The sequence below is a fragment of the Podarcis tiliguerta genome, assembly GCF_965153285.1.
Source record: "Podarcis tiliguerta genome assembly, chromosome: 3".
NCBI lineage: Eukaryota > Metazoa > Chordata > Lepidosauria > Squamata > Lacertidae > Podarcis > Podarcis tiliguerta.
The window spans coordinates 54,393,858-54,418,319 of record NC_139536.1 but is presented as its reverse complement, the minus strand read 5'-3'; the positions used below and the strand labels follow the sequence as shown (position 1 = coordinate 54,418,319).

General features: G+C 41.0%; 1 protein-coding gene across 1 annotated transcript in view; it reads left to right on the top strand.

The window, feature by feature from the left end:
- MYCT1 (MYC target 1) overlaps positions 1 to 7,945 on the top strand; it is a 43,949-nt gene extending 36,004 nt beyond the window's left edge. Inside the window, exons 4-8 of the mRNA XM_083434311.1 lie at positions 2,424 to 2,564; positions 2,846 to 2,950; positions 4,330 to 4,467; positions 4,967 to 5,087; positions 7,570 to 7,945. Coding sequence (XP_083290437.1) covers positions 2,424 to 2,564; positions 2,846 to 2,950; positions 4,330 to 4,467; positions 4,967 to 5,087; positions 7,570 to 7,578 — 514 coding nt within the window. The 3' untranslated portion in view covers positions 7,579 to 7,945. The remainder of the gene's footprint in view (positions 1 to 2,423; positions 2,565 to 2,845; positions 2,951 to 4,329; positions 4,468 to 4,966; positions 5,088 to 7,569) is intronic.
- The last annotated feature ends 16,517 nt before the right edge of the window (positions 7,946 to 24,462 follow it).

Genomic DNA, 24,462 nt, shown 5'->3' with positions numbered 1-24,462 from the left:
TGTTTACCATTAGATCATGATTAGGACTGACAGAAAGGAATTCCATACAAAGAGACAGCCAGGTTGAAGTGAAACATAGGTAATATTCATCAAGTGATTTTCCATCACAACTACCTTGGTATGTAGTCTGTGATAAGAGGAACATATTACTCAGGGGTGAGGAACCTGTTGCTCCCAAGATGGTATTCAACTATCTGGTTTTCAACCTCTGCCTATGCTGACCTGGGCTGATAAATTTTTTGAGTCCAATAACTTATGAAAGGCCATCGGTCTCTCATATATGACTTAAAATATTTTTCACAACCCTGTGCTTGAAACAGACATCTTATAGAACATAATCGTAAACTCAGATGTCCAATCAATGCAAAACCATCATTACAAATGACTTTATAGCATGTCTATGTATATACACACTGGAAAATTCAGAACTGAAGCAGTTCTAGTATCAAAGGGCTGGAAGAATCTTAAAGTGGGCATCATAGATTATATGTTTGCTATAAGTAGCACTCAGTATTGTCCACGGATCTTACCTCAAAAAGAATTTTATGTCGAAGAATCCTTAGGAGAAAATTAGCTTTTATCAAAGCCTTTTCTGAGAAAATTTGGGAAAACAAGTGCTGGGGATTATTCCCACCTCTTACCAACCCCCAGGAGATTCAAGATCCCATTGTATATTTTAAGTGAACATTAAATGTCCCCCAACTCAAGTTTATTTTAGCAGAAACATGACTTTCAACATCATATCAGAACTAGGACGCTCTCTTCCTTTAGTCACATCACATATTAGTTTTAGAATTTACACAGCTTATTTGGAAGGGTGATTGTTGAGAGTGAGGGAGGGTGAAAATGTGCAGGTGGTGGTTGACTGAGGAATTTTGGTGGGGACTGAGTTGAATGGGTCTTGATTTATCTGCTTTATATACAGTATTATTTAATTTTGGTGTTTAATTTCCTTTGTAAACTGCTTTATGGTTGATTCTGATAAAAAGTGGTGTACAAAGACTTGAAATGAAAAGATAGAAGCAGGAAGGAATATGGAACTAGTCATCTCAAGCCAGAGATGGTTGTCAGTTTCACAGAAAAAAGTTAGCAGATATTCAAACAACAATCTTTCTGATCTTAGTTTTTTCTTACTTCCTGTATATATCCGATTGGGTCACATATTCAGTCCTGAATAGTTCCGTGTCATTACCCTGTGGTTAATAGTTGGCATGCTATGAATCACTTTGTCCAACCATTGTTTCAAAACATCTATTACAATTAAATTGTTTTATTGATTTGTAGTTTGAGATTATCATTCATTTGAGATTATCTATTGACTAGAGTCGTCAAATCAGCCCTGGGAAGCCAAATGTTTGGCCAATTCAGACACAATTCAGTGATGTTTGAAGGTTCCCCAAACTTGTCAGGTAAATTATCCAAAGAGACTGCTGGCTGGGGGTTTGATTTTATGAAGAACAGCATCAGCAAACTGAGGAGGCTTCTCGTTTACATTTGTGTATTCGTACAAGGAAAAATTCTTTTACTTACAGAAAGCCTTTGGGGGCTCTGTAAGATCCTTTGAAGAAATGGAGTTTCTTCAATTGTATAAGATTGTTGGAGCTTGATAACAGGGTGGTTAGGTGAAATGGAGGACAGAACTTCAACACTTTTAACAGCTTATTATACTAGCTACATGTGCTAGAATTCCCTCCTCTACGCAACTGTTAATGGTGTAGGAATCCTGTCCTCTTTTTTACCTGGTCACCATACTTAAACCATGGCATTTGACTTTTGCATAGTGTTCTAATTTTTCCTTGTCCTGCTCCCATCATCATGTTTGAGGTTTATCAATATAACACCACAGGGACTGCCATGTGCACGCATTTATACAATAAGTTAAATTACAGACTGAAGCTGCAATGCTATAAACATGCACCTGGGAGTTGGTCCATTTATGGTCAATAGGACTTACTTCTCAGCAGACATGAATAGGATTGCATTACAAAAATCTCCTTTTTGCACTGAAACTCCCTTAGGTCATTTACTATGGTTGTGATCAACTGAAGTTAACTACTTTGAAGTCCCCTTGATTTGAATGGGAGAGCTTAGTGTACCTAAATCTCTCCCATTGGCAAGACCACGTTTTCTGTATTATCTTATCAGCACATAATGAAATCATTCTGCATGTATAACTGTTCATTGTGAAGTCTGTACTGAAATAATTGAAAGAGTAGGGACATCTGCATGATATGGACACAGTTTTAAAATATCTGCAGTTGTGACTAATATTCTTCATTGTCATAATGAATGAGAATAATGATTTCATTTATGAATTGCTTACTATAGGTATCTTATAGTAATAGTCAATCTTAACCTGGGAGGCGATTGTAAGAATTCTCTAGCATCTTCAAACATTGTTTTCTTTTTCTCTTCTTCACTAGATTAGGAAACAGAATGCCATTTGATGGGGCAAGTGAATCTGATCATTCTCAAGGCTCATTAAAATCTGAGGCTGACATTTTGCAAACTACATTACCTGAGAATGACAAGTTCTATTATGATGTGTACAGAGCTATGGATAGGTAAGGCATTTTTTTAAAAAATAAATCTAATAAGCATTGCAAATCTGAATACTGAACTGCTTGTAATTTCACTGAAGCTTTCTGACCATTCCTCTCTCCCTCTTTCATGGCCTTTAAGCTATGTTTTCATTACTAGAATTATGTGTTTGGAACTGTAAGGATCCACATATCTTTAGCTGCAGTAACTATATGGTTGCCTGTACATTAGCTGTAAATATGAAACTATATATAATCTTGAGAATGTAGGTCACAGCTTTTTACTGTAGGACTTTCAATTGCAGGAATACAAGACATGCCGATGGACTCTTCACAAGCGGCTACAGCAAACTTTTGGGTCAAATTTCGGCAAGAAAATATTTGGAATCGCTTATAGGAAAAAGAGTTGGGTTAGTAACTATTCCTCCTGTTTCTCAGACTCAGCTGGTTTCCCCTACATTCCTCTTAAATACCCACATTCCACTATGTTTGAATTCAAACACTGATCATACGATCATCATGTGTTTGTATTTTGTTGGCATCTATCTTGGGAGACAATGGAGGAGTGCAACTTTTGGGGTGAAGCTGAACGGCTGGAGAGTTACAGTGCCTGCTGTGGCTGTAGAGACCGATGTGGGAGAGACATGTTTTGTTGCATCTGGGCAGATGAAGTCATCTGGTTGTGCTGCTGCAGGTGCACCATAATGCTTCTTCTCTCTGCACTCCTTCCAGCGTTCACTTCTCCTCTGGTCACTGCTAGCAGGCCACCCCCAGGGTCTCTACTGTTCTGAAAGTGAAATCTGAAAGCCAAGTTTTTAAAGTTGGATATCCCTAATTGGTACAAGCTTATCCATAACTGGTACAAGCAGTATGCCAAAGATGGTGGGAGGGATGTAGTCTTAGCTTTGCTTGCATAAAATCCCTGTTCAGTTCCTGATATCTCCTGTTGAAGAGTCAAAGAATCATAGAGTTGTAGAGTTGGAAGGGATCCCAAGGGTCATCTAGTCCAATGCAGGAATCTCAGCTAAAGCATCCTTGACAGATAGCAAAGAGACTGCTAGCTGGGAGAGCTACTGACAGTCAAAAGTTTAAAGGCAACTCCATTTCATATTATGCTGTATTTTATCCACCAAGCATTTGTCACTGCTTGTTTTGCTTGAAATCAATGAGAGATCCATGCTTATTTTGCACTGATTTCAGTGGGGTTTCCAAACATGCTTAACAGTGCAGGACAGAACTCAAAAGTGTCTTTTCAATATTTATTATCACCAGATTTGAATTCTTTTCAGAGTAAATTTGGTTTAGTCAACTAAGTTTTACTCAGAGTAATCCATTATAATTAATGGCCATGGCTAACTTTGGCCCATGGATTTCAGTTGGTCTATTCTGAGCAAACAATAGATGAAAACAACTGTAAGAGACAGTTCCAATAAAATTCTATATATGCCTACTCAGAAGTAAAACCCATTGAGTCCAGTGGGGCTTGCTCCCAGGTAAGTGCATATAGAATAGCAATCTTCCACAGACATTTTAAGACCAGTGAAGGGAACCTTTGGCCCTCTAAATATTAACCATGGGGCTGGTGGGATTTGTAGTTCGGCAAAAGTTCCCCACACCTGTGTTAAGACGATGGTCAAGAAATGAGGTCATTGTATTAATGTAGTAAAAGAAAAGTGAGAATAGACTTTCCATCAGTTACTTAGCTTTCAAGAAATACAGCCTGTGGGTTTTGAAATTCTTGCATTTTGATTGGCTCGTGTATTAATTGCAAGTCTCTTTTATGTTCAAGAAATAACACTCCCCTTGATGAACAGACACCGCCAGTCAAACGCCATTCAGATGCTGTCTTTACTGACAACTACAGTCGCTTTCGAAAGCAGATGGCTGTGAAGAAATATTTGAACTCTGTTTTAACTGGGAAAAGAAGGTAGGAAGAAAGAGTGCACAAAAGACAGGTGGTTTTTTTTTAGAAGTCTCCAGCAGTGACGAGCTATTAACGCAATCTTCCTTTTAACATATAGAAAAGTGCAAGCGACGTTGTATCACAGCGGCTTTCTTCTGAGGACAATTTATAACAAAAATAGCTTGAAAGAACAAAGATTGTGTACAGAAAGAAAGGGCATCACGATCCAGCCATATTTTTCCATGCTTTCTATAGAAGGCATGATTTAACTAAGAATGTGAGAACTAACCCGCTTGTTCTCAAGCAGCAATTACATAATTATTAACTAAAATGTTCAGCATTATGCCTTGAGGTAAACTGATTTCTATAAAAGTGCTATACATTGTTTTGTATAATAAAGCTAGACAGGTTGAATCATTTTAATAAAGGCTAATGATGCAATAAAATGCAACAAAGGAGAAAGTTTCTAAGATAAATTCCAAGAAGTAAATTAAACTAAATCTAAGCTTCTGCTCTGCCACAGTCAGGAAGAGCTAAACCCAGCCAGCCTTCGGGATGAAACGGAATTGCTTGACCCTGCCTTCTCCGAAAACTATGATGATGTCACTGTAGATGACCTTGAGCTTCTGAATCACCTCCCATTGGTAAGTCTGAACATCTTCTCAACCAGAGTAACCATCTTACGTTTATTATGTGCATAGTTCATATGTGCCACCAGGGTTTTCCAGAAAATTGCTCTTAATGACATGACTCCCATATGACATTTCTGTGGGAATCACATCACAGGAAGATAATTGCATGGATTAAATAACGATATTATCTGTGAAGTATTTCTAATGAAAATGAGTGGTTTGATAGTGTTAATTCACCAGGCTCACTTGGGTTTTCTCAGATTGTGTGTGCTAAGGCATGAAACCCAAACTGACTTGTTTAATTAGGGTGAATAGTACTGTGTCTCTGAGGATAACTACACTGGCATTTCTTTTAATTAAAACAAAAATAAGTCCACCCACACCTTTCCTCATACCTTTCATGGCCTTCTGATTAGTTGAAATCTAAGTTGCTTCTGAACCTGACCATCTAGTTAGTGGGTAAGCATAAAAAGATTCTTGGCCAGAAGTCTGGTTCATATTCATATTAGTGTCACGTTGTGGGTTGCTATTTACTAAGGCTGCAGTACGAACACAAGTTACCTGGGAGAAAGCCCCGTTGAATTCAAAGGAAGTTATTTCTGTGTAGACATGGGTAGGATTGCAGCCTAAATGGGTCAAAAGAGGCACTGTGGGAAGGACGTTGACTTCTTATATCAGTGAGTACCGAGGATAATATGGGTAGATGGCATGCAATCAGTGTCAAACATAAAATGATTTTTACACTTATTAGAGTTTGAATTTATTGAAGTGAAGTTTTTTTCTGAAGGAGTCCTGTGAAACATAACTTGAGAGAAATTATGCATTTATTTAAACCATGCATCCCCATCCATCAACAGGAGTGGTCCATTTCAGGATGCCACTAAGTGTGCTCAGTCTCACTAGGCTGTACTTTGGGGTTTTGCCCCCTTTGTTTTTTTGTTTAAAAGAAATAACCCCCACCCCTTTGTTCTTCTGCATAACTCTAAGCATCCTGCTACTTCTCTCTTGTTTCTACTTTGGCTCCAATCCTATGGGGCACTCAACCATCTGGGTCTGCTATTAGAGGAAATGATGCGTCTTATCATTCTTATCTTATTTTGCCATTGAGATGCTTAAAGACAAGTCCCTATATCTTATTGCAGCTCATATTTGGGCAGTTAAATGACATTATTGGCCATGCCACGAAGATGATTTGATTTACCATGACATTTTCCCAAGGAGGACTGCATTTGTACAAGTTTATTGTTGTCTACTGGCTAACAGCCCAACAACATGAGCGACTGTTGAACAACCAGGGATGGGAAAGCTGTGGCCCACCAGATAATGTCAGACTACAAGCCCTTTCATCCCTGACCATTGGTGCTGGTGGGAGTTGGAATTAGCAACATCTGGAGGTGCCACAGGTTTATCACCTCTTATACAAAGCCCACAGCATTGGAAGAGAGAGCCTTGTCTCTGGCTCCAGATCTTTCCTGAAAGCAAGTGCAACCATTAGTGATGCTGGTAAAGAATATGAGGCCCCTGGATTGAATAGCCCTGATAGAAATACTAGAGGTTTGGAGTTCTGTCCTTAACCAGGCAATGGACAAGCAATTTCAATAAGTTGCTTTCCAAGACTTAGCCCAAGCCCTTGCCCTGGCTTCACTTCCATCTCCAGATCATACAACCAATTCAGTAGGCCAGCAGTAGGGAACATTTAGCCCACCTGATGTTGCGGAACTACAACTCCCATCAGCCCCAGCAAGCATGGTCAATGGCCTGGGATGATGGGAGTTGTAGTTCAGCAATATCTAGAGCATCAAAGGCTGTCCACAGCTGCCACAGACAGTAGGAGAATATCCACTGATTAAGGTCCAGTTCCAGCTACAGTCTTGGCGCTGACAAGACGGAAGTCACATTTAAAAGGTTTTTATCCTATACACTGACCTAACTGGGTACAGTGCCTGTGTTTGCATATGGCTGCCACCTGAGCCACACCAGCCCCAAACATTTTGCTGCCTGAAATGATAAACAAAACTGCCTTCCTGTTCCCACCCATTCCACCAGTTGACTTGTACTTCAACAATGATGATGCGATAGCTTTTTGCTACACCTGAGGGTGGCCTGCTAGCTTGAGGAGCATAGAGCACACACAGCTCTATTCTTCAAAAGAAGGGAATGCCCTGAGGGCTCAGCATAAGTGTCACGAAGTGGGAGACTGTTACATCAATTGTATACCATCAGAAGCATTGCAATAGCAACCATGGTTCATTTGATTTCTTTACCTATGGTGCAACCCTATACATCTACTCAAAAGTAAGTCCCAAAGAATTCAATGGGACTTACTCCCAGGTAAGTAGGCAAAAGACTGAGTGAGTCACTCAGACCCATTTCTAGCATATGCATTGAGAACTTTTTTTAAAATTCAGGATTACTGTACAATCTTTTAATAAGTGTTACCACCATTTTCTAAATTAATGTTTCTAAAGTACGTGTTATTTCTCTCTCTCCGTAGAATGTCTGAAGACAACTCCGTAAAAAGAAAAAATCCTGCAAAAAATCCTAAAGATGAGATCAAACTATTTTTTTGAGTTTCTCATAGTATTTCAAAGAGATGATTTCCGTATTTAAACCAAAACAGATATATTGTGAAGTGAAAATTGTGATATTTTTGTTTCTTATATAATAAAAATGGATGTTTACACTGTAAATATTACTTTAGAGTGATCTACCTAAAGCTGTACATATGTATGCTAGTTTTAACTCACAACAAATCCTATGATCTCTTATGCTGTAAATCTGTTATTTTGATAACTGCATTTCAAAGAAAGACAAGCAACGCACAGGACAGAAAGTACATTAAACTGCTGCTTATGGCTGCATATACAAAATCACTGTATGCTGATTAATTGCTCCTTAGCACTTAAACTACAGTCTTGAACTCATGAACTGGATGGGCAGAGAGTGAGCTTTCTCACTTTTTCAGTGCAGTGATGGGGATACGGCATGACTCCAAATGAATTAACTATATTCAAATTGCTGCTTCACTATACTTAGAATTGCCTAAGATGAAACTGGAGAGGGATATGTTGAAGAACTCTTCTAAAGCAAAATGCTGGTAGGAATTTAGGAGTGGTGGTGGTGAAATATTTTTCAGTACAATTCATAACACTTATCAGGTGCGTTTCATGTACCCCTAAGGTGCCATTGAACCCTCTTCTCCCTGCCAGCAAGATTCCAGACCATCTGGAGGGGTCTCCTAAGGCAAAATACCTAGAGGAATTTTGAGGACACTGAGAAGAATCTCAGTCAGATGAGAGACATTTTTAAAACTCCCCACCCCCAGGTTTAGTAAATGTTCCCCCACCTCCAAATGTAGATAAACCTTTGTGAAAGACTACCAATTAAAGTAAAAGGGCACAACACTGGATGGATTTTTTCATAGGCAACTGCATCATTGGTGCAAATTCAGATTATTTTCATAGCCAAGCAAACTAAAGTCAGATATATATCCTGTATATTTATAGGTATCTTTTTCCATTTAATGATATAGCTACTGGGCTATCAGAATCAATGTAATCCCACAATTGCCAAAGGTGAAACGCTTCCCCTTGATTTGTTAAAATCATTGATTTGTGCTAAAATCATGGATGCTAGGATTAAAGTGCATTTGACATTGTATATGTTTACCAATGAAAGTATTCCATATATATATATATATATATATATATATATATATATGCAGGTTTTGGTGTCCTCGGGTGTCTTCCCGTGTAAAAGTTGGGGTGTCTAGGCGACGTTTCGACGAGGTCTCACTCGTCATCTTCAGGCTGGTGCTTTCGGCTTCTTGTTACTGGAACAGAGCAGGATCTCAGTGTTTGAGTTCCTATAAATACTGTTGAGGAGGTGTGGTGTATAGCCTCCAATGTTCTGGGCAGAGAGGAGGTTCCCAGGCTAGTGTGCCTTTTCTTCTTTTGTTCCTTAATTACTTGAGGGATATCTTGAGTGATTTCTTGAGTGATTTCCTGAATCCCACTTAGGTGGGTCATTAGGTGTGGATTAGTTGCTAAAGCCTTCGTGTCTTGAACTCTTGAACTTTGTGAAGAGTTTTTCTGAGAAGATGGCTGTACTGCACTTGGTTGTGCTCTGGCTTGGCTTCGTGTATAGGGGCGAGCTGTGGTTTTGTGGCCTGTGCCAGCCAGATCTGTGTAGGGATTGCAGGGGGGTGCAGCATCCGGAGGTGCCACCCTGGTTTGGCTACTGGATGGTGTCTGTAATTTATCTGTGGAGAGGGTCTGGGTTTGGGTCTGGTGTGGTTGATTGGTGATGGCGTTCTGTGTGCCTCTGGATCTGGTGTCAGATTTTGTGGGGAGGGCTAATTTCCAGATGTCTGGCAAGCGGGATGTGTCGTCACGCTTGTTCATGTTGTGAGGGTGTTTCTCTATCTCGATGGCTTCCATGATTATTCTCTTGTGGTGATGTTCCATGTTAAAGAGCAATTTGGAATCTGCAAAATTAATTTCGTGTCCTGTTTCTTTCATGTGTTGGAAAAGAGAGGAAGTTTTTTCTTCTTTTTTGACGGCATTCTTGTGTTCTGCGATCCGTGCATTTATTCGTCTGTTTGTTTGTCCAATGTACGTGGCTGGGCAGACTTTGCAGGGTATTTCATAGACCCCTTGGTTTTCCAACTGAATTTTATCCTTGGGGTTTCTGAGGATATTGGCTATTTTTTGGTTGGTGCAAAAGGCTGTTTTAATATTGTGTTTATGGAGGATTTTGCTAATTTTATCTGTAGTGCCCTTGATATAAGGAAGGAGGGCTATGCCATTGTTTTCTTCTGTGTCTTGGTTTTTGGGGGGTGTTTCTTTTTGGATTAGCTTCGTAACCCTGTTTTGCTGGTATCCATTGGTAATTAACACATTTGAGAGATTCTGTAACTCAGTTGTCAAGTGGTCTTCGTCAGCCAGGCGTTTGGTTCTGGAGATGAGAGTCTTGGCTACGGAGTTTATTTGTGCAGGGTGGTGGTGTGATTGTGCATGTAAGTAGCGGTTGGTGTGTGTTTTTTTCCGGTAGATAGTGTGTCCTAGGGAGCCATCAGGTTTTTTGTAGATTAGGACGTCAAGGAAGGGAAGTTGGTTGTTGGCTTCTATTTCCATAGTGAATTGTATTTTGGGGTGTAGGCTGTTGAGATGTGTGAGGAAGCTATCCAGTTTTTCCTTCCCGTGTGGCCAAATTACAAAGGTGTCGTCAACATATCTGAGCCAAAGTTTGGGTTTGTGTTCTGACTTGTCTAAAGCATTGGTTTCAAAGTGTTCCATGTACAGGTTAGCGATGACCGGTGAGAGGGGTGATCCCATAGGTGCTCCTTCTATCTGTTTGTATCTTTGTCCATTGTGGATGAAGTACGTGTTGGTTAGGCAGTGGTTGGTCAGGTCCAAGATGTATTCGGGGGGATTGTATTTGTTTTGAATGGCTGTCAAGGCTTCATTAATGGGCACTTGTGTGAAGAGAGATACAACATCGAAGCTCACAAGTAGGTCATTGGGTTGTAGGTTTTGCTTCTTTATTGTTTCTATGAACTGGAAGGAGTTTGGAACGTGTGAAGAGATGGATTCTGCGTAGGGCTGAAGTTGCTTGGCGAGAAATTTAGCGAGATTTTGTAGAGGTGAGCCTATGGAGCTGACTATTGGTCTGAGTGGTGTTCCTTCTTTGTGTATCTTGGGGAGGCCGTAGAGTTTGGGGCATCTGGATGATTTTTCTCTGGGGATGATTCTTAGCTGGATTTCTTCACTGATAGGAGAGGCTTTTATTTTGGATTTGGTGGTTTTTTCCAGATAGGTGGTGGGATCTGTTTTTATAGGTTGGTAGGTAGGGTCTTGGAGTAGATTTGATAGTTTTGCTTGGTAGTCCGATGTGTTCATCACAACAGTGGCATTACCTTTGTCTGCTGGGAGAATGATTATGTTGTTGTCTTTCCTCAGGTTGGTGAGTGCTTTCTGTTCTTCTTTGTGTAAATTGCTTCTGGGTGGTTTGCTGGAGCAGAGGATGTTGGTGACTTCAAGTCTGATTTTATTGGCTTCATCTGGATTGATTTTGGTTAGGCTAGCTTCGACTCCGCATATGATGTTTTCGCCTGGCTGACGAAGACCACTTGACAACTGAGTTACAGAATCTCTCAAATGTGTTAATTACCAATGGATACCAGCAAAACAGGGTTACGAAGCTAATCCAAAAAGAAACACCCCCCAAAAACCAAGACACAGAAGAAAACAATGGCATAGCCCTCCTTCCTTATATCAAGGGCACTACAGATAAAATTAGCAAAATCCTCCATAAACACAATATTAAAACAGCCTTTTGCACCAACCAAAAAATAGCCAATATCCTCAGAAACCCCAAGGATAAAATTCAGTTGGAAAACCAAGGGGTCTATGAAATACCCTGCAAAGTCTGCCCAGCCACGTACATTGGACAAACAAACAGACGAATAAATGCACGGATCGCAGAACACAAGAATGCCGTCAAAAAAGAAGAAAAAACTTCCTCTCTTTTCCAACACATGAAAGAAACAGGACACGAAATTAATTTTGCAGATTCCAAATTGCTCTTTAACATGGAACATCACCACAAGAGAATAATCATGGAAGCCATCGAGATAGAGAAACACCCTCACAACATGAACAAGCGTGACGACACATCCCGCTTGCCAGACATCTGGAAATTAGCCCTCCCCACAAAATCTGACACCAGATCCAGAGGCACACAGAACGCCATCACCAATCAACCACACCAGACCCAAACCCAGACCCTCTCCACAGATAAATTACAGACACCATCCAGTAGCCAAACCAGGGTGGCACCTCCGGATGCTGCACCCCCCTGCAATCCCTACACAGATCTGGCTGGCACAGGCCACAAAACCACAGCTCGCCCCTATACACGAAGCCAAGCCAGAGCACAACCAAGTGCAGTACAGCCATCTTCTCAGAAAAACTCTTCACAAAGTTCAAGAGTTCAAGACACGAAGGCTTTAGCAACTAATCCACACCTAATGACCCACCTAAGTGGGATTCAGGAAATCACTCAAGAAATCACTCAAGATATCCCTCAAGTAATTAAGGAACAAAAGAAGAAAAGGCACACTAGCCTGGGAACCTCCTCTCTGCCCAGAACATTGGAGGCTATACACCACACCTCCTCAACAGTATTTATAGGAACTCAAACACTGAGATCCTGCTCTGTTCCAGTAACAAGAAGCCGAAAGCACCAGCCTGAAGATGACGAGTGAGACCTCGTCGAAACGTCGCCTAGACACCCCAACTTTTACACGGGAAGACACCCGAGGACACCAAAACCTGCATTCCTGTACCCGTGAAAATCTACGAAAGCAAATATATATATATATATATATATGTAGGATTGGAGACACTTTACTATTTCCCCCCAAAATGAATGTAACCGATGAAATATGCAGACAATAAAGACATTTTATCATCACTGCAAATATCATTGGTTTGATTCAGTGCTGCAATAAACTGGGGAGTTGTCAGGTGATAGACATCACCCTAACTCTGTTATTTCAGGAAGCAAGAGAACAGGGGTCAATACAAAGTACAAGGAGTAGCACTGTTCAAAGCAAGCTCACACCTTGCATTAACTGACCTTCTGCAATGCCTGAAATAGTTCCAGTACAACAGAATGGTCTAGACAAGAGCTGCTCCTACCATTAGGCAATGTGAGGCAGTGGCCTCAGGTGGTGTATTGCTTTGTCTTTATCATCAGTTTTTTAAGCTCCCTTGTACACATTCACTCTGCAGCTGTGGATGGGGGGCAGCACTACAAATGCAAGCCCCACCCGCAAGGTCCCTGTGTGTGTCACCCTGTGTGCTGAGCCCCACCCGCAAGGTCCCGGTGTGTGTCACCCTGTGTGCTGAGCCCCCAATCATTTGCATGTTAAGTGAGGAAGGTGTGCAAGTGGGCATCTCAAGCAACGATCTCTGCTATAACAACTGTAGGAGTGTTACAGGAGTGTTCCTATTTTGCTCTGTGAAATTATGGCGTGTATATGGCCATCACGAAAGAGGGGTGCCACAAAAAGCAGAGGTGGAATAAATGGCACTCAATAGAATATTTGGTTCTCCAAAACAGTATGAGAAACTCATAGGTACCCAGCAGCTGCCTTGGCATACTCCAAAGAAAATCACTTGATTTGATTGAATACGTGAAAGCTGCTTTTCCAACAACCAAGCTGATGTGAAAGAAGCTCACAGCATTAACAAATATGAACAACACTTCCTAATTCAAAATAAATGTACAATAAAACTATAATTAAAACAATGTATGCAGCAAAAAAAAAGAAAAAAAAAAAAAGAAGGAAAATAGCACAAAACACCAGTCGTAAGAACATAAGAAGAGCCTGCTGGATCAGATCTATGGCCCCTCTTGTCCAGCATCCTGTTGCCACAGTGGCCAACCAGAGGCCTGTGGGAAACCCGGAAGCTCAAGAACTCTCTCCCCTCCTGTGGTTTCCACCAACTGGTATTTGGAAGCATTACTGACACCAACTGTGGAGGCAGAGCACAGCCATCATGGCTAGTAGCTTTCAACATTTTGTTGTTGTTTAGTCATTTCGTCGTGTCCGACTCTTCATGATCCCATGGACCAGAGCACGCCAGGTACTCCTGTCTTCCACTGCCTCTCGCAGTTTGGTCAAACTCATGTTTGTAGCTTCGAGAACACTGTCCAACCATCTCGTCCTCTGTCGTCCCCTTCTCCTTGTGCCCTCCATCTTTCCCAACATCAGGGTCTTTTCCAGGGAGTCTTCTCTTCTCATGAGGTGGCCAAAGTATTGGAGCCACTGTCCTCAATGAATTTTTCTAACCTTTTAAAGCCATCACTGCTCCCTGTAGGAAATTAATCAATCCCGCTGGATATAGCTTAGGAATGCCAATTAGCTATGTGCTAAGAAATGGGGGGTGAATCCAGTAAGACATCCCTATCTCTCACCTAAGGTGTACACACTTCCCTCCCCTCTCTCATCCAGAAGAGGAGGCAGGCTCCACCAACAGGCTCTTACCCGTGGGTAGAATATGTTGTGGGGAGGGGGGAGAGGTGGAAGCTTTGTTTTTATAAATTTGGCCATGAGGGAGATCCATTTTTTCTCTGCCATAGCATTCCTCACATTTCCTCAGGGTCAAAGGGTGTGCAAGTTTGAGAGTGTTACAAACAGAACATCCCAGAGACTAGAATGCAAATACACAACTGAAGTAAATAGATTGCAACGCCCATCATCGCTGACCGTATTAGCTACCCAAACCTGAAGGGATGCTAGAACATCTGCTTCTGAGAGAGAAATTCAGCATCAAACTGCATGTTGCACATGAAACGCGTGTAAGGAAATCCCAGTTGCCCAGCTCCCATTTGAAGCAGCATCTACAGGTTGCCGTTTGAAACAGAGAACCAGAAAAGCATAGGAAATGCTTAACCCTTACCCACCAGCTCTTTTCTGCTGCAACTCCCACAACCCCCTTTGTCCCTCTATCTACAGAGTTTGGAAAAATAATGTGTAGAGGAAAGGCCAGTACTCTTGACTTATTGGAGAGAGTAAGAAAGCTGGGGTTTAACTGCATGTGATTTGTTTGTACTATGCATATGGTGTAACCATCACATGTATCTCTGTAACCACCACCCAGAAGTTCTTTCAAGCAACTGATGCTGAATATGAAATTGAATAGATCTGCACCTAAGAACATAAGAAGTCCTATATTCTGTTCTCAGAGCTGTCAACCAGATGTCTTTGGGGCCCAAGTGCAACAGCGCTGTCCCCACTTGTGATTCCAGCAATTGGTATTCAGTAGCAACCTGGCCACTGAAGAGAAGCTAGCATTGCACACCTTCTCCAGTCATTTCCAGCATGCATCTAAGGCACCCTGCACTGCAGCATGAGCCTAGCCATCTCTACAGGATGATTTAGTGATGGATTTCTTGCAAGAAGCAATGGGTTGGGCTAGGCAGCCTACAAGTCCCCTTCCAACTGTGTCCTTCTGACGTCAACCGTGCTCACTCAAAGACAAGTGTGTGCAGGCAGCACTCCAAACCACACTTATTGAGAAGTCAGTGTCACTCATACCAGTGGGCCCTGCTTCCAAATAAACATGGCTAAGATTGAGATGCGCATTTTGTGACCGTCCATTGTTATGAAAAGGGAATCTCGTGCTCATCACTTGTAGCATTTGTTATCTATGGCAAAGCTCACATTTGGGTGTGAAGAACACATTTCACAAGGTCAACCAGCTGACATTTTCTTAATGTCACCAGACTGATTGGTGTTCCTACAGCTTAGGGCAGGACCCTAGAGGTTCAGACATAAAGGGAATCTCAGATATTTAGAGCAGGAATTGGCTTAACGTAAGTTGAAGTGCAATATGGCTAACACAGGCAAATGAATTATGGTTAGAAGCTGGGAAGCAATAAGATAGATGCAGTAGATGTTAGAATATTTTGTAAGAATGGGGGAAACTAGATCTGCACTGGATGGTGGAGTTGTTTTTCCAGAAACCTGGCACAAGCACACTGCAGGAAGTGGCGTTCTCATTTACAAACATTCTCTGCCTTGTTTCCAAGCAATTCCCCAGCTTGAATTAGTTTGGTTTACTGACTTCTGCAGCACACTGACCTTTTCATGGGATAAGCCCAGCTTCTGTGGAGCCAGCATGTGTGGTCTCTGGAGACATGACTTACTCAAATAGCCACAGATTACATTCAACTGGAAAAAGCCCAGAACCCAGTTTCCTATTGGAACCTCAAAAAATAAATCACTTGCCTATCTGAAAAGCCTGTTCAAGGTTGAAGCAGAGAAGCCGAAATATTGTTTTCACCTAAATCATCTTTAAAGTCTGAGTCACTCTATCTTTGAATTCTAAATGCAACAACAGCTACCGATCCAGGCTTTATACCATATTCTACCACTCTGATGGCTGATTCCCATAGCCTTTTTATGCATGCATTGATTGATACAACTCACTTTTCAATTTCCCCCCCCAGGACATTCTGAGTCACAGGCAGGACACATTTCATCATTCCCAGGACTGATAGTAGAACTTATATTTGGGCATACTTCTATAAGTCAATAAAGGCCTTCAGAGTCTTTACATTTGACTCTGAGGCATTGATCAGCCCAGCCTAAAAAAATTAACAAGATCCCATAACTAGCAGTATGAAACCAATACATTGACACTACCAGCAACCTTAATAAAAATAATCTTAGCCAGAAGCCAATTGAAACAGATGGGTCCCCAATGCCTTTCTGAATGCCGGCACTGATACAGCCAGTTACACATCTCTTAGGAGGATGTTCCAAAGGCTAGGGAGTTGACATGTGGAGTTTCTGCATCATTTGGGGTGTGGCTCCTTCTAGGTCAGATACTTTTGCTGCATCTCTTGTATTGGAGCAACTGGGTAGTCTAACTGCACCCATGAAAAAGATAGCACAGACTTATGTGCCTTCGGCAGAGGCTTTCTGGGTGTGAGAAGCTGTCTTACACTGAGTCAGATTATTTGCCTGTATTGTCTAAGATGGCTGGCAATGCTTTCAGACAGGCAAGGTGTTTTCCAGTCCCAACTGAAGGTGTTGGGGATTGAACCTGGGATCATCTGCAGGCAAACTGGGTGCTCTACTAGGGTTGCCATATTTCAAAAAGTAAAAACCAGAACCACCAAATTTGTTGAGCTTTTTAAAGACAAACACCAAAGTTGTAGAGATTTTTTTTTTTTTTTTACAAAAATGCCAAAAAACCCCAAACAAACCCACATGTGATTTTTTTATCGACTTACCTAAGATCCAGGACAAAACGCCGCCTTTTGGAAATTTCCCCCAGAAATTCCCCCGGGATGTCAATTCTACCTTTGCAATCCAGACGTATGGCAGCCCTATGCTCTACAAACTGTGTGCTATGGGCAAAGGGTAAATAAAAGAATAATGACTCAATCCTCTGTAGATGGCTTGGTTGGGCTCACAGGAGCCCAATTCTTTAATTACATTACATTCATCACAATAATTAATCACCGAAGGCATTTTAGAGCACTTTTCCTGTGACACACTACTGTGCCTTGCTGTTACACTTAGGAGAATATAGCGGGGTTTTTTATTTGCAAGGCCCAATACCACCAGAATCTACTTCTAAATGGATGATGAAATTAATTATTATATAAAGTGCCTAATTTTTTCTAGATACAATGACATGGCTATCACCACTTTCTCTTCTTTCTAGACACTTCTTAACCAGATACAGTGGTACCTCTGGTTATGTACTTAATTCGTTCTGGAGGTCCGTTCTTAACCTGAAACTGTTCTTAACCTGAAACACCACTTTAGCTAATGGGGCCTCCCGCGGTCGCCGTGCCGCTGTTGCACGATTTCTGTTCTCATCCTTAAGCAAAGTTCTTAACCCAAGGTAATATTTCTGGGTTAGCGGGGTCTGTAACCTGAAGTGTATGTAACCTGAAGCGTATGTAACCTGAAGCGTATGTAACCCGAGATACCACTGTACTGACAAAGTAGATTGAGAGAGAGGAAGCCAGAATATAATGCTTCTGAATACATTACATAGATAGATAGATAGATAGATAGATAGATATAGATATAGAGACTGCAGTTGAAATCTAGCCAAAGCATAGTGCTGGTCACCATTAGTGGGAGGGTGACGGTAGAGCCAAAGGATTTTCAAAAGGATTACCTACTGGATTATTAGCTTGCAGCTGTGCAGGCATAAAGAAATCCAACTGAAAGCACAGCTTGGAAGATTACTCTGTGATTCATTCTGCACTTGAAAGAGGTGAGGGGGCCACAAGTACTTACCCTAATTCTTTCTACCTTAGAAATGGAGCCAACTTTTGAAAGAGCCTGGGGTCAAGACAGTGGAATTACCCATAGCAGGCACTACAATGCTAGTCTTTAAATATATTTTCTTCCAAGTGTAATCAATTCAAAGAGCTCATTTTTCTAGGCTTTAATATGGCAGAACAGTGTTTACACGTTACTTATATTTCAAAGAGTGCTCCTCACACGAGATAATTAGGCTGCCTTCCGAGAGCAGAACATACAGAACATCACGTAAGAAGGTCAGAGCAGCTTTTCCTTTTGTATGGGGGTTGTTTGTATTTTTTAAACCCACTCTTTTTCTTTCAGAAGGACCTCATTAAGAACAGCCTATGGGCACTTAAAAATATGAAAGAACAATACTGAATGTTTCTCTGTCTGTGGAATTGCTCAAGACCTACATTAGCTCCCAGTATGTTTCCATATGGCGGCTGTTGTTTCCGTGACTTGTGAGTGAAGGATGGCTGAGGTAGTTTCCCCCATTCTTCTTTCCTGTCCTTTTAAAATACTTTGACAAAGAACAGCCTTTACTATGTGCCTTCTCTGCCCCATTGCTTTGATAGGGGGAGAGAGGGGGTGGTGCAGTGCTTCTCCCCCTGTGTGTGTTTTAATACCTGAGTAGCACTGTTCCCTTTTCTCGCCCCTCAGCTGTGTGTATGTATTTCCCTCTTCTTTTATAGGCCAGCTTCCAATGTGGGGCTTTGATATATTCCATCCCCCTCTCCCCATACCACAGTTGTCTCTGGGAAGGTCCAATGGCTGCTATTATTATTCCTATGACTGTTAAATACCGCCTTTCTTCCAAAGAGCTCTCAAGGTGGTGCGTTTATTCCTCCCTCCCCCGCTTCCCATTTTACCTTCACAACAGCCCTGTGAGGTTGGTTAGGCTAGAAGATAGTGAGTAGGCCAAGGTCACCTAGTGAGGGTGATTGCTGAGTGGTGATTTGAACTCTGGTCTCCTGAGTCTAGTCATATATATCTTTAATTTGGGAAGCCATGCTGCATTATAGGAGCACTGCAAACTCAGACTAATAGCTTATCCATAGAAAGGCTCCTTTACAATCCTTCATACAGAGCTCCATATGAATGGTACTAATAGCATTAAATCTCCGCTAGTGCTGTGGAATTATTCTGCACTACGCATCAACGGTGACTCCTGTTATTTGAGATTTTTAATCAGGGTTTCTGATGGGCTGCATATTGTGTTCTGTCTGTGTTTACTTGGATCAAACAGTATGTGGCAATTTTATTTCATCTTCATGGAAGCACTGTGGTGTGGGAGTATTCACTGGCATTTTTGAGCACTATATATACATCTGCTTAATACATAAATGAATTGCAGCTGAATTACTGTAAGTGCCTTTTTTTGGGAGAAATTGAATTTTAACTGTTTTAAAAGAGTATTTGTTTAAGAGGGCAGCCTTTTGTCTACTGCTCTGTCCTTTCTGATCATAAAACTGTTTTGTATAGATGAGTTGTTCTCTTTTTTTTTGTTTGATGTGTTGGGATGGAAATGTTCGGGATGGAAATGTTTATCTGGAATGATTCCCTGCCCCTCCCCAAGACATTTGCAAATTACAGGAAACGATTGATTATACCCCAGCCCCTGACTTGTTTGTATGTATGAAAACATTTTAGAGAAGCAAACAGAAACCGCCAAAACTGAAAATTATATAATAATATCTTTATTGTCAATGTACAACCTGTGTACATTGAAATTAACCAAGCCTCCCCCCAAACACTCAATCTCATTGCGCTCTGCGTGCTTGTCGCACAACACACCAACCCCAAAAGTCAGTTGCACTATATTTCTGTTCAGCAGCCTACAGCCCATGGATAGAAACTGTTTTTTAGCCTGTTTGTACGACTGATTATACTTCTATATCTCCTGCCCGAGGGTAGAAGATTAAAGAGTTGCTGGCCAGGGTGTGAATCGTCCCTGAGAATTTTTCTTGCTCTCCTAAGGCAACGATCCCTTGCAATGTCATCTAGCGGGCTCAGGGGACAGCCCATGATATCACGTGTTGTGTTCACCACCCTCTGTAAAGACTTTCTGTCCATGGTTGTACCACACTGTGATACAATATAAGAGGACACTTTCTATTGTGGACCGGTAGAAGGAGGTCATCAATTGTTGTTTAACACTGTTCTTTTGCAAGACCCTGAGAAAATTGAGTCTCTGTTGGGCCTTCCTAACCACCTGTGTTATACTGTTTTTCCAAGTGAGGTCTTCACTAAGGTAAACTCCCAGGAATTTAAAGGAAGAGACTCTCTCCACACTTTCTCAGTATTTTGTACTCTGTGTGGAAGATACTAGGTCCTGACACTATTCATAAAATCTGCCTATCATTGGCATGGTCATTGCCCCCTGGGTACTCAAGGGTATGCAGTACCGGCACCTTTTTGTTGTTGTTAAAAAGTGTGGCACTTACTGTAACAACTTCATGGTGAGTTCCGGCACCACTTTTACTAGAAAAAAAGCACTGGGCATTGTAAACCATAATGAAGCAATTGGAGCTGAGGCAAACAAAATAGGTAAATTTACTCCTACAAAAAATTTTAAGGGGCCAGAAGGGAGGAGAAATATAGTTTGAAGAAGGAAACAAAGGGCACAGATACCCTATTCCTAATGGGCCTCAGAAACCTGGCCCTGAAAACACCATTTACGGCTGGCTCTGTATTGCATGCATTTTGCACCTAGCTATCAGTCACTTGCAACCAAGTGAAGGTGCCCAGGTTCAGGATGGTGCCTGATATCTCCACCATCTGGAGGTGCATGCCTGGGGACAGTGTTAGAAGCTAAGATATGAAAGCTAGGAGCTAAATGGCACCTTAAGCCTAGGTTATGGGTGCAACAACGGAACGTCTAGCTGCACTTTTTATAACAAGAATACAAATCTGAAGATGAATGAACTGCAGCTAAAATATTATGTTCATTTTTCACATGGTCTAGTTTTTCCTCTGCCCACCCCTCTAATATTCTTAAGAAGGTCTCTTCTCCAGTCTTCAGAGAGTAGCTGGAAGTTGGGAGGCAAAAGAAGGTCCTCTTTTCCTTCCACTCTGCAGTTTTAATCTGAAATCTTAGATGCCCAGAGCTCAGAAACTGCACACGCTAATGAAATTCCCTGTCGCAGAATGTGCTTAAAACAATGGGAGTTTCAAACACTGCCTGGGGATCCTTGGATCATTACTGTTTCCACACACCAACAACACACCCTGTACAATTCTATTCATTATCTTTTATCTGTGCAATCAGAATGAATTTCAGGAATCAAAAAAGTCGTATTGAAAAATAAGACTTTTGAGCTGCCTGGTCCCAAAATGGCAACTAGGCATTCTATTTTGGTGACTGTAACCCTGGTTTAAGGAGCCATTTGACACCTTCCTTATATATCTGAGTTTCTAACACTGATAGCGTGTGGGTTCCATCCTTCCTTCCTCTTAAGCTAACAGAAACCTTTGCAGGATTTATGAGGTTCCTTTGCTAGCTTGCAGCATTTGGAATGCAATGTATCTGTGTGTTTTCTTTGTGATCTTTCATCAGCCCCAGTTGCTTATCTTCTTTGATGTAATTAGTAAGTTTTTCAAGGCTTGATTTTCCTTTCCTCCCACTTGGGAAAATATAGGAGTCCCCAGAGTGTGACCTTTGGCTTTTTGTGTGACGGCAAAACAAGAATTTATTCAAGCTAAGAGCTATACCAGCATTATCATTCACAAACTTCACACATTCAGCGTATTCCCCAGGATCCTCACGGACTCTTTCCCCCTTGCAGGTTTTTTTAAGAGGATGCAAGTGAAGTTTGTTTCTAGTATAGCATAGTTTAATTTAGCTTTTTTCTTTGCTCTGCATTAGTAACTTTACTTTTATCAAGAGAGAGTATTTCAGTTATATTGTTCAGCGAGCCCTAAACAAGTAATCCACTCCTTTTTTCCATAGTATTTGCAAAATTAGCTTAAAATATGTCATATACTTTCAACTTTTAGCAGCACCATTTGGCCTCCTGGTAGATTTATAGCATCTTCTCTGTCTGGCCCCAGGATACACCCCTCTTGACTGCTTTTGTCTGGCAGAAATGTGTCATTGAAATGTCCTTGTGCTTGTTTGAATCGAGACAGGTGTGTAGAAACCTCTGGCTTTTGTGTGGTTGGAATGTAGTCTAGTGTGCAATACAAATGCCACATCCATTTCTCTGCCCATTTTTGCTCCTTCAATGCTCCGCTATTCTGTACCTCTTAGAAATATGAGAACGTCTGCACCATAAACAATTTATTGCCCATACTTCAGTTTCTCTGTGTCAAGAACTGCCACCCTAGTTTGGGGACAAGTTGGAATATATTATGCTTCCATGTGGCCTGGGGTTTGCAACATTACTTGAAGTGTCATTCTTTCCTATGCTGCTAATAGCTCCCATGCCGGCAGAGAAACATAAGAGTCAGATTTCGTTTCCAAATGGCAGCTTTTGTCCAAATTAATTTGCCATAGTAGCCCTTTAATATGTCCCCAGGTCTCTAATTGTGGATGCAGAGCTTACACTACACTTGTACATGTACCACTTTTTTACAATGATGGATGAAAATGGTTGGTAACCATATGACAACAATTTACAATCACTATGCACTGAGTGATGGTCAGGTCAGTGCAAATGAAATGTTCAAACTGTTCTCCTCAATTGTCTTTCTCAAGCTATCTCACCTGTGTAGCCTTCCTGAGCTCGGGTGAGAACTATTAGTTTGACCAGGATTCTTTCTTTTTCTTTCTTTTTTGAAATGGGTACACAATACTTTCCCAACAGTTAAGAGGAGCATGAAAAATAAACCATTCTTGATTCTGATCAGGAATTGGTCTCGCTCATTTGCCAGTTCTGAAAACATCGTGCGTTCTGTTCTGTGAAGACATACTACGCAAGAAATCAAACATAATAAGAAAAGAGTAAGTATGTTGTTTATAGTCTACATTTCAATGGGCTGAAAATACTCTTGAACATGCTTTTTCAAATCTTCTCATTAAGTCTGTATTTCACAATCCATTTACCTGAGAATAGTCATGTTAAAATAAATTGGAAAGCTGCTGCTATTGCTGAGCCACCAAGCAGATGCACATGCAGAGGGATGTTGAATTGAAGGGGGTAAAATGATGCTTGGGCCCATATTATCATTCTCTCTAAAACCTACACCTTTTCTGGTCTACTAAAGTCAAACAAGTTTTGCTATCAAAAATCTCATTGCTAGGATTACAAGGGGGTTCATTCACTATTGGTAGGAAATACAAGAAATGGATTGATTTCACAGGTGTAATCCTCTCTATCTACCTCTAGTCTCCTGCAGACACTCTCTTCATACCCATTTTGACATGACATTATATTATTGTCTCTCAGTTGGAAGTGTGGCACTGCTGTTAAGAGTCAAGCTTCACTGTATCCACACTATTCCTCCTGATTCATCCATTCGGCTACTTTGGCTTATCTTAAAGTGTCATCAATGCAGCAGGTGGTACAGCAAACATAGCATGAAAGTAATCAAAGTGAAAGCAATAAATATTTTTTACTGCCACCTCTTCAGTGTTTTCCAGTGTGTTTGGGATCAGAAACAACTCTTCATCAGTTATAACTGATTTAGATGTGACATTTTCCCTGCTGCGATAGAGGCAATTTGTTTCCCCAAAAGAAGCTGTATACACATTTTCTTCAGGAATAGAGACAATTTCTTATGGGTAATTGGTGTGCGTCTTTCTTTCTTTCTTTCTTTCTTTCTTTCTTTCTTTCTTTCTTTCTTTCTTTCTTTTATGTGTATACACCTATCTATCTAAAGATTGGTCAGTCTTGGGTCAAATAAGGGGATATTCATTTGTTTAAAAACATTTGTGAACTGCTTACATTTTGAAAAGCCCAAAGCAGTTCACAGCAATGCATTAGAACGTATCAGTACAATAAGATTTGTGGTAAAGCATCAGTACAGCCATTTTTTCCCCCAACCACGTCCAATGACATATATATACCGGTATTATCCCATCCACATTGGAGTTTTTTTATCAATGAGCAGATACATCTCTTACAGCATTGAGCTGTGTCTCACTAACTGAACAGTTTGGATGGCAGGATGAACATGGATTGTTTCTGTGGAATTAGCAAACTGCTGGTAGGGGTTGCCAGTTCAGAAGGGAAGATCCTTGCATACAACCCTGCTCATGTTGTTGGGTCATTTAGATGTTCTCCCAGCATAGCAGTAGTCAGTACTTTTTTTTCTGGGGATACGCAGGGGTACGCATATCCCAAAACATTTTGTGACTCTAAGTTTGGCATCATTGGGGGACATTATTTCAATATGATTAGGAAAATGAGAGTACCCCTAAACATTTTTTTAGGAAAAAAAGCACTGGTAGTAGTACCTCTTATAAAGAGCTCTTACAACTTGTAACACTTTGGAGTTTAAAAAGGAAACCAAGTTACTCTGATGTGATTCTTTTAACAAATCATTTCTGATTATTTGTAAATATATATTTGCCAATGACTCATCTGTTGATTGTCTTATGAT